Consider the following 18236-nt stretch of genomic DNA (forward strand, 5'->3'; position numbering starts at 1 on the left):
GAAGCCCCCAGGTCCCTACCCCATACCCCCGGCTCCTTCAGCTATAGCTACGAGCATGATTTGCTACTAATTATCTTAGCCCGCTGCCACCGCTGCTTAATATTGAGCGACTTGTTTATTCGACTGAATTATTCGACTGAAGTATTCGACTAAACTTCTCGACTGAATTATTCGACTGGTTTATTCGACTGGATTATTCGACTGAACTAACTGGCTGATTTTATCGACTGGACGTGGCCACATGAAAATGTCAAATACCTCACCCCCCCCCCCCCCCCCGCCGCACCCCATCCCCTTTCTTCGTTCATATCATATATAGGGATTCTATTCTTTTCGAGGCGGACAAGGACAGCTGTCTAGTCTTTCGGATGGGACGAAAAACCAAGGTCCCGTGTATACATTGGCGTGGACGTAAAAGATCCCTTGACAGATGGAATTCGATATAAGAGTATGCCGTAGTGCCGCTGTCCGGGCAAAATTTCACTCATCCCACAGTGTATGGCGTATGCCCGTCTTCATTAGCACAGTTCCAAGCAGAACAGTAGGACGTTAAAACCCCATTTCATTTCGTTTCATTTCTTGAAACTAGTCGGGAAGCCCCCAGGTCCCTACCCCATGCCCCCGGCTCCTTCAGCTATGGCTACGAGCATGATTTGCTACTAATTATCTTAGCCCGCTGCCACCGCTACTTAATATTGAGCGACTCGTTTATTCGACTGAATTATTCGACTGAAGTATTCGACTGAACTTTTCGACTGAATTATTCGACTGGTTTATTCGACTGGATTATTCGACTGAACTAACTGACTGATTTTATCGACTGGACGAGGCCACATGAAAATGTCAAATACCTCATCCCGACACGCCCCCCCCCCCCCCCCCGCCCCATCGCATCCCCTTTCCATGTTCATATCATATATATTGACTCTATTCTTTTCGAGGCGGACAAGGACAGCTGTCTAGTCGTTCGGATGGGACGAGCATGAACTAACTTACTGATGTTATCGACTGAACTAACTGACTGATTTTATTGACTGGACGAGGCCACATGACAATGTCAAATACCTTATCCCCATATGCCCCCCTAACCCAACATATCATATATAGGGACTCTATATTCTTTTGGAGGTGGACAAGGACAGATGTCTAGTCGTTCGGATGGGACGAAAAACCGAGGTCCCGTGTACACATTGGCGTGCACTTAAAAGATGGGGGCATATGGGGATGAGGGAAAAAGTAAAGCATGACTTTATTAAGCCGCGGTGGCAATAACACCTTAAAGTTTTAATTTGAACAATCAAATTTGAACATGAGGGGACGTAAAAAATAAACAAAAACAATGATAAAAGATATTGGAATTAGTGCGTTTTTTCTTTAACTTATACTGATTACAAACGATTCCAAAATTTTAATAAGCCATCGACCGGTTTATTCGACTGACTATTTGATTTGGACTTAGGGTCAACTCGATTTGTAGAGAGAGTAACTGTCTGGATAATAATAACACAAGTTCGGCCGAATAACTTATTAAAAATTGAAGGCCATACCGCGGAAAGACTTGAAATAGTTGTTTACTTGATTGTCGACATTGCTTCCAAAAATGATGACTACAGATCAATCTGTTGAAGGGTGAGGATAAATGATATTATTAGCAAACATTATATTTATGGTGAATAGAGAGATTTTAAGTCCTAATATACTGGAATAATAATATGTAACAGGCATTGCCTGAGTAGAGCGAAGCTGGTTATTGTCAAATATAAAACCTTCAAAATTAATTTTCTCAAGTGATACAAAAAATGTTAAATAATTTAGTTTTTCCAAATTGATTTTCATTTAGATCTAAATTGTATACATTAATTTTGTTTTTTAAAAAAGAACAAAAAAGTGTGAGAATTATTTTCATTGACGTCAAAAATATGTGACCTCATTGATTAGACGCGTCATAGAAATAGTTCTATGAGGCGCGTAATCTCGCTTGGGCGAGATTTGGTAAGTTGACATGCGCATTGCCTGTTTTGCCCAGTGTATCCGGTTCCGGTCTGAATTTATTTTTAATCAACAGTCTGTGGGTGACAATTTCAGTTACGCTCCTGTGTTACCGGAAAAGAGCTTTGCTCAAGCACCGCGCTTCGCGCGATGCTGTAGAGCTTCGCTCTATATTATTATTATAAGTTGTATCCGGACTGTTAATTCAAGTTATTGGCATTATAAATTTACCTTTATAATATATGCCAGCTGGATACAGGCATTATAATTATAATTGTGAGAGGTGGTTGGTGGGGAATCTGATAAGTCTACCCTGGGCATAATGATGTCAAAACCTTTTTGCACTTGATTTAGGGCTTATTTTTAATAAAAGTGAATATATATTTTTATCTTCTAGTTTTCCAATTCTCGGTAATGAAAAAAGGTAGATCAACATCAAGTTATTAATTTTTTTATTATTATTAATACCAAGCATGTGCCTACTTATTGTTTCTTTTATAATTTTTAAAATGTTGAAACAAATTATTGTAGAGTGTGTGCATATTTATCTTAAGTTTATAATCAACACACCATGGAATGGATTACGAAATGCGTTTTTGCTCCTCTAAAACTATGTTAGACCAACGTTTTATTTATTATTATGAATGTATTTGAAAGAAATTTTATTATGTTGGATGGAATGTAAATACATTTAAAAATTTGATAAATAGATTGTCTGATGTAGTTTTAGAATAGGCCTACTGGTACGAAGGAAATTGGTGTGTAGACTATAGTTTATTTCTTATTTATTTGTTTGCCTTCAGAATCAGATTATTTTGTTTCTTATCTGGAATGCCCAATTTTTTTTATCAGCTTTACTTTTAAGTCTAATATGATTCGTAACTTTAGACAGAATAAAAGCCTGAATAAAAAGTTGTAATGATGGATTGATGATCTATCGATCTTTTCCTCACATAAAAGATGCATTATATGTAAGAGCTCCCCCATACTGATTAGAGCTAATCCCACTACTCACTGCTATAAACAAAGTTAACTGCGTAACAATACCAAACATAGCTCCACATTGGGCCAAATATGTTTACATAACGTTACGTCATGACTCACGATTTTATTATGCCCCATTAACCAGTGCATAGCAGGATATTGCAGAAAAACTAATTGTGTGACAAACAAGGCTATCAACTGTCAACACGAATTTTACTCCGTGGATATAATGTAAACAATATTGTTTTGAGACGAACAAAACTTTCACCGTTTTTAATACCTTAAATCACTGTCCAAAGTTTTAAGGAAGACCTCTGATTAAACGAAGGGCTGTCATGTTGCTGTGCTTTTGGGTAGATTTGATTGAAGGGGAAGAATAGACACACTCCCTCAAAAGCGCAAGTATCAGAAGCTAATCCAGCAATGGCCAGAGAGGGATTTCTCGGGCCATTGCTTCAGGAATATGGAGCTCCCCAGTTATATGAATATCAAAGGGAATGATAAAACTGACTCGGCTGGCAAGTCAGCTGCTTTATGGTGTTCCCATATCCAAATTTTTAAGACCAAATAAGGATTTTAAATCCATTATTAATAAATTCATTTATGACCACTGGCAACAGTCGTGGGATCTTGCAGGCACAAACAAACTTCATCATATTAAGCCCCTGTCAGGAGATTGGCCAAGCTCCTATAGAACTAACAGGAGAGATGAAGTTGTTTTGTGTCGCTCTGGTATAGATCATACTTTTTCAATACACATTTTTATCTTGAAGCGAGAGGCTCAACCAGAATGTCAACACTATCATGTTCCTTTGACAGTTAAGCAGATTTTGATTGAGTGCAAGGACATACGATCAAAACTTTTCCGTTGCCAGTCTTTAAATCAATTATTTGTCCATCCGGGTCTATATTGTAAAATCCCAGACATTTTAAAAGAGACAGATTTTTATAAAAAATTTATTATCTTGTTTTTCATTTTGATACGCCCACCTGGAAATGTGGTAATATATTGCTGTCTCCCCCGTCCGTAGGTCTGTCTGTCGATCAGTCACAATTTCTTGTGAACACTCTACAGACTACATTTATCATCTGATTGTTTTGAAATTGATATATGTTGTTTACATTAGTGAGATGAAGAAGCCCATTTGTTTTCAATAATTTCTGTTAATTTTTTCAGGAGTTTGTTGCACCTTGTGAACCCTCTAACGACAAAAGTTATCATCCGATCTGTATGAAATTTATATGTATAATTTAAATTAGTAAAACAAATTAGCCTATTGAATTTCAGCAATTTCCATTAATTACATCTAGAGTTATGGCCCTTGGTTAATTTCTTCTGGAGTTATGGCCGTTGTTTCACTTTGTTGCACCTTGTGAATGGTCTAATGACAACAGTTATCATCCGATCTGTTTGACATTTATGTGCATCATTTAAATTAGTGCAATGATGAAGTCTATTGAATTTCAGCAATTTCCATTAATTACATCAAGAGTTATGGCCCTTGTTTCACTTTGTTGCACATTGTGAACGCTCTAATGACAAAAGTTACATGTATGCATGAAATTTATATGTATCGTTTAAATTAGTAAAATGAAGAAGTCTATTGAATTTCAGTAATTCCTGTTAATTACAACTATGGCCCTTGTTTCACTTTATTGAATCTGTAAACGCTCGAACAACAAAAGTTATCATCCAATCTGTATGAAATTCATATACATCATATAAATTAGTGAAGTGAAGAAAGAAGCATATTGAATTTCAGCAATTTCCATCAATTACTTCTATAGAGTTATGGCCCTTGTTTTACTTTGTTGAACCTTGTGAACATTCAAACGACAAAAGTTATCATTCGATCTGTATGAAATTTATATGCATTATTTGAATTAGTAAAACGATAAAGCCTGTCGAAATTTCAACAATTTCTGTAGATTACTTCCAGAGTTAAGTTCCTTGTTTTAGTTTGTCTATTTAATTGTCTATTAAATGCCCCTAATTGCCTACAAAAGGATGATTTAATTGCTGTGGGCGTATGTTTTGTTGTCTGGCAACCTATCTTAAATATTTGTGTACATGAAGTTGTGATTTTTATTTTTAAATTATGTAATATACTGTGATATTTGTTTTTAGTTGTGTACATGAATACTTTATGTGATAGCATATAGTTTGTTTCATACTTTTCACCATATGTTTGGTGCAATATAGCCCGGTTGGAGCTGATGTGCTGTAAAACTTTATTTCATTCATTCATTTATTCAAATGACAAGCCCACAATCAACTCTCTAGACTATATATATATAATGGCTGAAATTTAATGGATTTGCACGCCCACAAGATTTAAAAACTTAACGATAATATGGATAATCGAGACTTAATCATGGTTGACAAGTACGGTACTGTTTCTAAAATATGTAACTATCTAAGGTACACGTACATAACTAAGCCCAGAATAAATGAATTTGAATGAAATTTTCGATATATTCATTTTTCATTATCTATTTTTGAACTATTATAGAGCGAACTGTCCGCTCTTATATAATGTATCTTTAATTAAATCTTATCATGTTGGTGGTTCATGGTTAAATATCTTAACCATCAGGTGTGATTGTTATTGTTGATGTTTGTAATATATTTGTGTTTCCTTTGCCTACTGAATAAAATCTCCATTATTCATGTTGTTCATTTGCATGAATAAAAGCTCTTGAAATGTGACCGCTTTAATATCGACATATCACTATATGTTTGCAGCAATTTCTGATGATCATAGCTTCCAGAGTTATTGCCATTGTTCTCTTTTTTTATAATCTTGTGAAGATTCTAATGACACAAGTTATCAATCTGCTTGAAATTCATGTGCATTGTTTAGATGGGCAAAACAAAGAATCCCATTGAATTGAATATGAATCTAGCTTTTTGATGTAAATGTTAATAGTATGTGGTACTTGGTTGGTTAATATGTATCATGAGTACATGCATTAGGTAATTTATAAATGCATTTATTTTATTTACAGCACTTAAATCTAGGCCCCCTGGCCAGCTCTCAATCATACTGTTTATGTGAAAATCAAATGTTCTGTGAGAGCCGCAGTGGCTCAGTAAGTAAAACGTTGGCTCGCTAATTTGGAGGTCCCATCCTTATCTGAATTTTCCGGTGAGGTTCCCCCTTGTCAGTGGTGCAGGATGGAAGGCATGGCAAGTGATAATGTATAGTCATTTGGATGGGATGAAAAACAGGTCCTGCGTACACATTGGCGTGCACGTAAAAGAACCCTTGACAGTTGGAATTCAACATATGAGTAGGCCGTAGAGCCACTGTCTGGGCAAAACTTTCCTCATAGCACACTGTATGGCATATGCCCGTCTTCTTTAGCCCAGTAGAAAAGTAGGATGTTAAACCCCATTTCATATCCATTAACTTTAACTTTAGTCGATTTCAATGTTCATTTAAACTAAAAATCCCAGTGTATTTAGTGAATATAACTGGTTAATTTGGGGTTAAAGACATTTTTATTCTAGTCCGATTTTAACTATCAGAAGCCTGTGATACTTTTTCAAATAAATACAGCGCCTTGAAAAAACATTTTTTTGTAGAGGCCAGAAACATTTGTTCTTTAGATTTGCTCTAAAACATTTCTTAAAATGCCATGTCAAGCCAACATTTTATTTCTTGTTTTAAACTAATACATGTACATATATAACTAAGTGAAGACCTTATGTAATATTTCAGTTATTCATATGAAGATATTCAGCTTATAGCTAGTAAAGTTTTAAAACAGACGAAGCATAAACCCAGTATAGGTATTATCTGTGGATCAGGCCTTGGTGGTCTAGCAGATATTGTACAGGATGCGGAGACGGTTCCCTATTCATCTATACCAGAATTCCCTGTGGCAACCGGTGAGTAGCTAGAACTGACATATCGAATTAAACATTTATCATTGGCAATATGAATCTTGTTGTTCTTGGTGTTTAATGTCCGCTTCCACCAAGGGCTATGTTGCACACAAGTTAACAATTGTCTTGTTTTTATTATTGTAGCGCACGTGCAGGGGTCTTTTCTGTGGGAGGAAACTGGAGTACCCAAAGTAAACCTGTTCGGACAAGTCCTAAACAAACAACTTCAACTTAAACATAGAATATTTAGCTGAATAAATTTATTGCTTGGAATTTTATTTGTACAATTTTGCTTTTTGAAATTCAAATTTGCATTTTGCAAATTCTGTCATACTTTATAGCACTTGCATTAAAGGTGCATTATGGGAGATTAGATAAAGAGTTGACTGTTCGTGCTATAATAGTTAAAAAATAGGTAATGTAAATAGAATATGCTGAAAATTTCAATTAAATTGCTCCACTCTGAACCAAGATATTAGCTTTTGAATTTTAGGCTAGCCTCGCTCATCATTACTAAAGTCAGTACGATAAAAAAAAAAACAAAGTCTTGATTAAATTATCCATTTATTGATTTAATTATTTTTCAATAAATGTATTCCAATCCACTAAATATTGTAGGCTAGCAATGGCATCAAGAGTTGAAAATGGTCTGGATACGTTAATTATCTAATTAATAATTTAGCTAACATTTCAGGCCTAAGGAAAGATCTGCAATCGGCAGATTTGGCTCTTGCATAATGCATGCTTTACTTAATCTTGAAAGTGTGGTGTGACATCACAAAATAAGGGCACTGCAATTTAATGCTTGAATAAAAGTTCCATTATGAATAGTAATCTGTCATTGTTTAAATTTATATCTAATTCTATTTCAGTTAAAGGACATGAAGGCAAGCTAGTGTTTGGTTATTTAGAAGGCAAACCTGTTGTTTTAATGCGAGGAAGATTTCATTATTATGAGGGATATCCTATGTGGAAAGTAAGTTAACATGTGATCTACGTAAAGATACCGCATATTGGGTTTAGAAAAGGTTCATCTCTGACTCTCCCTTCAAACATTGTAAAGGTAGAAAATGACCCATTGTTTGTTATTTATACATATGTATCAGCTGAAAATACACCAAAATTTATGTATGTGTCTTTCATCATTGTCTTGACGTAATCGTAAAAGTTAGATAAGGACTGAGAGACTCTGGCTTCTGTCAACATTGTCGACACAAGCTATTTTAATATCCCCTTGCAAGAGGCAAATCGACTCCTTTTTTCTTCTTCACATTCTTTACTCACTGTAACCCGGGTATAATTTAATCTGTGTACCTAGCACTATTTTCTTTCAAATTCATACAATATCAAATCTTTGTTTAAAAAATCGGTTAAAATCACCCACCAAAATCATCTAATTTGTACTTGTAAAGCTGGCCATTCATAAATAAGAACTAATTCGCTCATAAATAGAGGGAGAGAGAGAAATGGGGTTTAACGTCCACTCGACACAAACTAGGTCATTTTGGGACTAACATATGGTTTAATTTTTTATTTCAATAATTCGCGTGTGCGTAGGGGTCTTTAGCAGTGGGAGGAAACTGGAGGACCTGGAGAAAACCCACAAGGTTGGACAGGTGACCCTACTCCTTGACACATACAACCGGGGATTCGAAACCACGCCAGTTGACTCAATGACAGACCTTATGATACAGTGCGCACGTGCTAACCATTCGGCCATCCCCCCCCCCCATAAATAGAAAGTAGAGGAAGAATGGACCACACACAACTACAAGGATAAGCTAGAAAGAAAAACATAAAACAATTGCAGGCAGGATACCCAACAAGTTAAAATGTTTGACACTATAAGCCATCAGAGAACTATCATTGTTTAATTATACAGGTAGCTATGCCAGTACGTGTAATGAAAGCTATGGGTATATCAACTCTGATAGTAACTAACGCAGCTGGGGGATTAAATGAGAAGTTTAAAACTGGTGATTTAATGATATTACGCGATCATATCGATTTACCTGGATTAACAGGAGAATGTGTTCTCATTGGTAAAAATGATGACAGGTAAGTTAACCGTTTTGTCAGGCCTCCTATAAAGATGCATTATATAAGGGCTAAATCTGCCTATTGCAGATCTTTTGTTTGGCCTCAAATGCTATATAAATCGTTAATTAGACATTTACATGCATTCACATGTCAAGCCCGTAATCAACTCTAAAAATCGTAAATGTACTTTTTGTTCATTAATAGCATAAATACTATGTTGGCCAGTAATATGAATGACTTTATTATTGCTTAATTCCAGATTTGGACCAAGATTTCCAGCTATGGTTGGAACTTACGATCCTGAATTAATAGAACTTGCTAAGGAAACAGCTGTTAATCTTGGTTATAGTTCTATTTTACGTGAAGGAACCTACATCATGATTGGTGGGCCGTCTTTTGAGACGGTGGCAGAATCTCGTTTATTAAGAAACTGGGGAGCAGATGCTGTTGGTTAGTAAAATTAGTCAAGATTTATTTTTAATGTAGGACTAAACTACAGACAAACATCTTGCTCCGTTGAATGTCCCTGGCCTGTTCAGATGTATTCCCAAACCTGACTAGGGGAGGAATTTTAAGAAAATTATTTGAATTTAAAAAAAAAAAATTTGCAACAGATTAAAAGCCTAATGGACGATTGACATTAGGCCATACCACTTTGGATTTTTGTTATTCAGGAACACCTATAACAAATTTTGCTTCCTTTTTACTTTGGGGAAAATAAATAACTTAAAAATAAAAAGTTCTTGCTTCATCTGCCCTGACCCATCCTCGTTCCTCTTGAGGCTTTTGTCACCGTCAGAGTATCCGGCTCCATTCCGTTTGAATCCAGTTCAACATGATTTTGGGTATTGAAAAATAATAACGAATAGTTTATGTCATGAAGGAAATTTTCTTTTTGAAGTTTTGGAATCTGATGGTTACAGTTTTTGTTTTTCCATTTGTTTGCTTGCTTAAAATGTCCTGCCAAAATCGTGTTCATCTGATTATTATTAAATCAGTAAAACTAAAACATAGCATATGGATTCGGTATGTTGTGGTTAATCTGAGTGGCCTCAAGTTACCCCAGATATATGCCAAAATAACGCAAGAGACCAGGTTTCTTTCAAAAAATTTTGAGCTTGGGCGGAAAGACCTCCAAATCCCCTCGCTGAGTTGCTTGCCCTCAAGACCCAGAGAGCCCTGTCGCAGGACCTGTTGGTCACTGTCGATATCAACATTATGAATACACAAATAATCATAGGTAAGAAATAATTTTGACTCTTAAAAAGTGAAAATTAAAATGTTGATCAGACGGTAATCTTCTTTCATTTCATTATTTTCCAGGAATGAGTACAGTACCAGAATCTGTAGTAGCTAAACATTGTGGAATACGAGTATTTGGTATTTCTTTAATTACAGATATGTGTTCTCTATCTTATGATGAGGTTAATGCAACCACACATGAGGAAGTTCTAGCAATTGGGGAAAAGAGAGCTGGAGATCTACAAAAATTAATCTGCTCTATGATTGGAAACATGAATCTAAATAACAACTAGAGCAAATTTTATTAGTCATATGTGGACACGTATATTTTCATCTGTTCAACTTTTCTTGTGTATGCTCTACACACAATTGTTCTTTTGGTCATATTTTCTGAACAGATGTTATGGAGTTATCCTATGTCCCCCCCCCCCCCCCCCCTTCCCAACATTTAGATTCAAATTTATGAGATCCTGTCTTACTGGTCAGGGTTCTTAATAAACCTTTTATTAAAAACCAAGTGGAATTGTTCATTAATATCAAAAGTGTTCTTTTCAAATCTTGAATTTCAAATGCGATACATAGTACAAAGTTCTTAATGGATTTATTCATTTGGGGCTAAGGAGGAACTGTATTGAAATTACTTATAGAGTTATTGCCCTTGATTTTATCGTAGAATTTTGTCAGTCCACCACCATTGATATTAAAGACTTTGCTTTTTAATTATTAACTTTAAGATTTGTAATACAACATTTATCAACTGTTTTGGCATATATTTTGTTGCTCGGCAAACTATATTCTAACATATAATATCACTTACCAGTATTGAAGACATGTTGATTCAGTCATTTTTTTATATGATATACACTAAATCAGGGATTTCATAAAACCAATTACCAGTATATCATTGTAGCTATCGTATATTGAATCAGGGATTTATTAAAACCAATTACCTGTATAACATTGTAGCTATTATACTGAATCAGGAATTTATATTTCAATCCTCTCCCCCCAGAGTCCAATTCCTATTATTTGTTATTTATTGTCAGTAAGATAAGCATCTTCTGGGTGAAAGCTCTGCCAAATTCTTGTGTTATTACATATATACAATCAAATGATGACATTATGCAATTGATGGGTTTTTTTTTATACAATTTTTCTTTGCTCAGAGCTGTTCTTCACTGTTGTTTATTTATTATGCTCAACCTTTTTACTGCTGTTATATTTTGTCTATTTTAAATGCATGAAGTTCATAGTTTCATACTATTTCATTTATTAAATCGAAATGAATATTGCTAAAACAGCAAGAAATATAATGCTAGAATATTTTTCTGCTGCATGCCATCTCAAGTTGAATGATATAAGATATCTTACATTTGAGTTCGTATAGGCCAGTAGTAACAATTTAATACGCAATTGTTTTATCTTTTTGTATTTTTTTTATATTTCTTGTACATTTCTTGTTTAGCTATTGTTGTTCAGTACATATATGGGCCAAACATGTTGTTATTTATTCTAATATTAAAATTGCATTTATTGTAAGACAAATAAAAAATCTGTGTCACTTCAACAGGCATTATGTACAAGCTAAAACTGCCTGTTGCAGGTCTTTCTTTGGGCCGTAAATGTTATATAAATTATTAATTAGACGTTTATTAACATGACAAGAGCATAAGTATATTAGAACGGCTTGGCCATTTAATGATTTAATTTAAAAATGGAGAAGCAAGGCTAAATCTCAAATGACCAGTATGGTGGTTACGATCAATGCACACATGTTGTCAAAACTACAACCAATAATAACTTTGCTCAAAATAAAGTATTTGAATGAAATTTTCAATATATTCATTTTGCATTATCTATTTTTGAAATATTATAGCAAGAACGGTCAGCTTTTTATCTAAATCTTACATAAAGCTCCTTTAAAAAAGGCCACATAACCTGTTTTTATTTCAAAAATTAAATATAAAAACTGTTTCATTAATTACTGCATGTACATCTTTTACAAGAAATAACTCCAGAAATGTGTTTTAGTCTCATTTGAAAAATGTTACTGACCATCATAAATAATACTGGATAATTATACAACCCTTTAAAATGAAATGGGGTTAACGTCCTACTGTTCTGTTCCAACTGACAATCCTATAAACAACATGATGAAATAAATGTAGTGCCTTGAACTATGCCTTTGCCAAAATAAAAACTTTTTGATAAGGACTGTCTGAAAACCAGAGTATTTTTTTTTTATTTATGCAGGTATCGTAGAATATAAAAATATTTATATTTTCATAAAAGGAGACGAAAATTTTTTTCAAAATATAAAATTAACCATAAATCAATACTCCCAGTAGTAAATTTCTATCCTAATAATCCAATAATCCAGATGCGAATAAGAAAGTCATCCAGCTATTTTATGTACATAATTCATAGGAGACTAAAACAGATCAAATGCCATTTGTTTTAATTGGCATTGAATAATAAAAAATCAGGTTGAATAGCCTTGTAAAACTATTAATATTGAAATAGTTGTGTCAACACTAACACTATTACATGTCTGATGCAAGATCACACCAGATGAATTAATTCATCCATGTGTGAACATGCATTGATGACTGAACATAAGAGCTTATCATATTTCAATAATTTACTATTAGTTATGCCCCATCATCTGTTATGCTCATACTCTCCCTTTAATAAAGGATGGTCAATGAATGATTTTCAAATATATGAAAATTTGTTAAATATACTGTACTGAAACTTATATTATGATATTTTTAGCCACTGTTTCGAACTATAATGTTCTTTATTAATAAAATAAATGTATTTATTTAATATAATTGTTTCGCCATATCTCATTGTTTAGATGAAATTTTCTTTGTTAATATTGAAATTATTTATGTCATAAATCTTATGTGATATCTTTATTTACATGTATTTTAATATTAGAAATAAAAACAATATAAAACTAATTAATGGAGACTATAGATTATATGTATATGTGGACTGTGGTTCTTCAGCACTAACTATATTATTTTCAGTACCGTCAAAATAATTTCATGTTCAGTTACGTTGTCAAATGTTAGTTTCATATCGAACCTGTCGAAAAAAATCAAAAACTGTTCGGAAATGTCCACAATTATTGTCAGCACTACTGTTTTTCTGAGATTCTAAGGAAACTTGTATTATAACAAATAAACTTTCTTTAGACAGCATGTGGGCGTTTAAAAAGGTATGGTACAAAACTATGGCCTACCAATCTGGTTAAAACACAGATCCAATTTTGTTTCGTTTTCATAGTTCAAAATTTCGATTTTACTTGTCTTTACTACACTTGGATCTGGAAGCGTTGTTATTTAACTCGTGTTCTGCTTGAAATGAGGGGTCAGCCAATCAAATGGTCTGTCGAATCAAGCGTTTGACCTTTTTTGCACGGAACTGTGGGTAGACATTAGCGGCAATAGAAATCAAAACAAAGCAAAAGTAGATAAAAAATACATGGCCGTCTCTAATTGGTTAATCGAATGACTGACGTAATCGGGTCAAATGTCGCTTGCTTGGTACCTGACGTCATAGAACGTGAACTCCCACTATAACTTGTTAGATCTACATGTAGTGTAGGCCATAGAAAGTATAAAAAACGAAACGAAATATAGATCTATATTTTAATTAGATTGATGGCCTACTGTAGCAGTTTCTTTACGTGCCAGCCAATGTGTTCACATGGCCCCAGTTTTCCGTAAAATCTGATCAACTAGACACTGCTCCTTGTCAGGCCCCCTGTCCTGCATCACTGACAACGGGAACCACTAAGTAACATTCCCGGCAAACACCAGTATCAAACCCAGGACCCCAAGATTAACGAACCAGCGCCGTACTTACTGAGCCACTGTTGCTCCTGGTACCATGCTGAACTGGGTGTCTGTGTCAAACCAGGACATGCCAATAACCAAGGAGAGTCTAATTTATAAGTACATAATAATAGTAAGAGTGTTTATTACATACATACAATAATATACAAGTAAAACCTCTACAGTAACACATCTTTAATTTACTGATTTATTCACAATAATATAAAAACAGCTAACAATTTATAACTACTTGTTACATTTTTTTCATATTTTCACATAAATCTGTGAATAAATAAACCAATTATGGCCACTCATATTTCTCAATTAAAAATCTTAGTTTACAGTGAGGGTAAAAAAATCTTTGTGTGACACAATCATATCTTCATAAATATGAAAATTGGATTTAATTATCTTTTTGTAGTTCAGTTCAAAGGGAAAAAAAAAACATCTGAAACTCTTGAGCAAGATCGATTCTGATCTAATATGAAACACCTGTGGCCTAAATATGTACATAAAACTGTACCAGGGAAGAGATATTTATCTGTGCATAGACTCATCATTTTAGTTAAGTTAGAAAGTGTATCTCCTATTAGAGCTAAACCTCTTTTGTTAACAAATTCTTGGTGTTTTTTTGTAAAGTAGTAATAATCAATAAAATAGATATGATTTACTGGATAAAATACTTGGTCAGCCTGGTTGTATTAAACATCTAGAATGTCATGTGTATAGAATCATCAAGGAATGAAGTAATAATTTAACACATAATAAAGTATAAAATGTAATGACTATATAATGATGAAAATTTCCAATAACTTCACTCAAACTGGTTTTTATTCTTTAAAAGATATGCTGCCAGGTATTCAATGGGATTAGGAGGCCTGAAAAAAAAACCCATAAACATTAACACAGATACAAAGTATTATAGTTCTGTCAAATTTAAATACAGTATGACTAGGAATTAATGCTTCATGAAATTAATGCAATCTCCGAAGGGGACTGACATAAATGTGTTTTGAAATTAAGGTACAGTAACTGCCATTTCCTCTTCTGTAAAATTACACCTGGATGGCTTCTTTGACATTTAACAAAAAAATAATACACTCGTAATAATAAACTATCAGACTCATCTCAAACAGCAACCGTCTTTTGCTGCATTTTAAGGAAATAATAAGCACCTACGCTTCTTACTCTCAAAATATAATAGACGACACAATTTTAACAATATCGATGTGCAATATATGAGGTAAAAGCTATCAAATTTTGGCAAAGTGCTAGTGCTCCTCTGAGAGCCCCAAACCGCCTGAGTAACCAAATAGTTTGAGGTGATCTAGGGGCAGTGTTTGATATATTTTGAAAAAAACAAAATGAAATATATCACTTTTCTGTAAGTTTATGTTTCAAAGAACCAAGGTAGTCAATATTTATAATATTTACCAAGCGTAGATGGAATAAGTATGATAATTCAGTATGGTGGTACTGACTATTAGTGATTTCAGTCCAGACTACTTCAATGAAGAAAACAATGAAGATCAGTTCATAATGCGAAATATATTTTGTGGTGGTTGGTATTGGCAAGTATTGTCTTAATTATACATATTAATATTAAAATATTCAAATATTTTTATTACTTTGGCCTCATGGTGAGCATGCCATTGAATTATACAAAGGCTTTCTTTAGGAGATACAAAATGAAGGGAATTTATTCAACACTCTGTAGTCTAAATGATTAAAAGTCTTTTTTGTTAATACCAACCTTTCTTTAGCTAATATAGACATGCCCTGTAGTAATATTGGAACAACCGTCTGGTCTAGATAAGCCCGTGTTGGAAGAGACTGGACATCAACTTTTGGACGTTTACTTGCAGGGGCTTCAGTTGCTTCTTTTTCACTGGCTATTATTTTCTGTAATAAAAAATATATATATACTACAGTATGGTTGATACATTGATACTTTATCTTTTACAGGAAGGAAGAAAGAGTGTTATGAGGGTTTTATTGCTTCCCTGTGTCATAAGCTTACAGTTACTCTTTATGATGGATCTGTCACTATCATTCCATGTGGATTAACAGTTCCTAGAATCTGTTCATTCTAATATTTCTACTTTATTTGTCTATCATGGGGTATTTCTTTAGGGTTTTTTCTAGAGTTTTGCCAATACCGACATTCTTATACTTTGGTGTTATCATGATAGATCAAAATAATTCTCGATCGTCAAGTAATAAAAACAATTAAATTTTCCTACTTGAACATTTTCAGGAATTTCTGGAGCTGCTACTGGAGGAACCGTTTCTTGTGGTTCATTCACAGATTCTGTCACTACAGCTGCCACACTTTGTGCTTGATCTAAAATTAATAACAATAATATATCACTGAAATAGGGGGGGGGGATTTATTGAAGGATTCAATCAGTCAGAACTTTTAAGCTTAAGCTTCTCCTGGTACTTGCAATATTCACGAATAATGACCATGATTTATCTCTCTGAGTCGTGACTTCACTTAGTAAAAAAACATTATTTATGTACGCCTGTGTCCCTCTGACTCCCTAACCAACCTATTTAACAGAAGCAAGTCGCTGACTCAATATATCCACAGTCTTCGACAATGCAAACTCGACTTATTCAATCTATTAGTCAATTTAAATCAACATTGATGTTGTTAGGCCTCTATCTTCTTAGTTACTGTGAAAAGATGGGCTTTTCTGATATCCAATATTTAAGACAAAATGCAAATTTTAAAATTGGCACACAAAACGCATGCCAGAATGCTTCCACTGCCATCTGTAATGAAGCAATTCGGTGAAATGAGGCTAAACATACCCACAGCACTCAGCAGGAGATAATATCGGTGTAGACTGGAATAATCAGACGCCAAAGACTACCACCATGTGACCATTATTTCGCCAGAAATAAGTGATCAAAAATTACAGTAAAAACAGAAACGACTGAATGCAAATCAGTTTGTATACATTCATAATACATTATTATATGCATCCGTTGTAAACTTGTGACCATTTCTAGGTCCCAAATAATGAAATTATTGAAATATATTAGTTAGCTCCTTTATTAATATCCCTGAAAAGAGACGCAAAACCACGGAGGTTTGTATTTCATACCTTTGCTTTATAATCTAACATACTTTTATTCAACTATTTACTAAATCATAAAGCAAATAAGTCGATAAATATACTCCCAAAACACACAAAAACAAAAACATACCGTCTGCCATTATTTATCACCAACGAAGGAACGCTCTTCGGCAAGAATAGAGTTATTTTCTCTTGAACAAGTGCGCGAATCGCGAATATCCAGTCTTGCGGTTTCCATGGAGAGAAACAGACAAGTTTGCTCACGTATATTTGTCGCTCTTTGGTATTAAATATTATCACCGTAACAAAATCGAAACAATTAGTCAGTATTACGATTTAACAATAATCAAAGATTTATCATGACTACTCGTACAAGCTTGCTTGTAAAACGCATTTTTCTCCCATGTTCCCGCGTAAAATTAATAAATGCTTATTAATATTTCCTTTCACCCGACACATATATAAAATTTGCTGGGCTTATTTCATTTCACCCAACACATAAATTTCCTAGGCCTAACATGTGACGGGCATTTGGCCATGAGCCCATATGCTCCTCCGCCCCATTTGACCAGATTTACGTAAGCTATTTCAAACATCTTCCGTGTTAGGAACTCTTAGTATAACTTACATTACAATTGCCACTGTAATAGAAACAATTCTCATATAGTCCCAGTTTAGACGCCATATAAGTTGTTATTATATATCGCTTTTATCGGAGTGGCAGAAGTTGACATTTTGCCAATGACATGTGTTTACGTAAAACACGTGTTTGATCGGGTTATTTTTACTCTGTTGTGTACACAAAGCAATAGTCCAGTCGATAAGCCCCGCCCCAAAATGATCACGTGGGCCATTTTAATGGAGTCCAACTAGGGCAGTGATCATAATCTCGAAGTATGACGTAGATGGGCCGCTGCGTGCAGTTTGAATAGATTCCAGCCTCTGGGGTATGATGGATCTGATACAAAACTTGAGTTCGAATTTAATGGATGACAATTGAGCGTTACTACGATATCTTCATCACAAAGGAATGACAATGGAATCTTGTGGCATCTATACCGGCGTTCCATACGAAATCCATGCGGTGCGGTCGGTCTACAATTATCTCGACTTCAGAACAGACACGAAGTCACTGGACCGACATTGTAATTCCCATTT

At 34.3% G+C, this 18236-nt stretch overlaps 2 protein-coding genes across 3 annotated transcripts; one reads left to right on the forward strand and one right to left on the reverse strand.

Moving 5' to 3' along the window:
• Positions 1–1492: 1492 nt before the first annotated feature.
• On the forward strand, positions 1493–13093 carry LOC126821065 (purine nucleoside phosphorylase). 2 transcript variants are annotated; one of them, XM_050549369.2, is made up of 7 exons: positions 1501–1629; positions 2387–2413; positions 6699–6868; positions 7738–7841; positions 8748–8923; positions 9165–9355; positions 10229–13093. In XM_050549369.2, exons 1-7 carry the CDS (start codon positions 1601–1603, stop codon positions 10438–10440), a joined length of 909 nt encoding a protein of 302 aa, XP_050405326.1. In that variant the 5' UTR covers positions 1501–1600; the 3' UTR covers positions 10441–13093. The 2 variants fall into 2 exon arrangements, with proteins under 2 accessions (XP_050405327.1, XP_050405326.1); XM_050549370.2 differs by lacking the exon at positions 2387–2413 and having other exon boundaries at positions 1493–1629; positions 10229–13092.
• A 1027-nt stretch (positions 13094–14120) lies between these two features.
• Positions 14121–17359, reverse strand: LOC126821066 (protein dpy-30 homolog). The gene is made up of 4 exons (XM_050549371.2): positions 17209–17359; positions 16236–16336; positions 15746–15894; positions 14121–14870 (listed from the first exon to the last, which is right to left on the reverse strand). Exons 1-4 carry the CDS (start codon positions 17216–17218, stop codon positions 14807–14809), a joined length of 324 nt encoding a protein of 107 aa, XP_050405328.1. The 5' UTR covers positions 17219–17359; the 3' UTR covers positions 14121–14806.
• Between the last annotated feature and the right edge of the window lie 877 nt (positions 17360–18236).

The sequence above is a fragment of the Patella vulgata genome, chromosome 5, assembly GCF_932274485.2.
Source record: "Patella vulgata chromosome 5, xgPatVulg1.2, whole genome shotgun sequence".
NCBI lineage: Eukaryota > Metazoa > Mollusca > Gastropoda > Patellidae > Patella > Patella vulgata.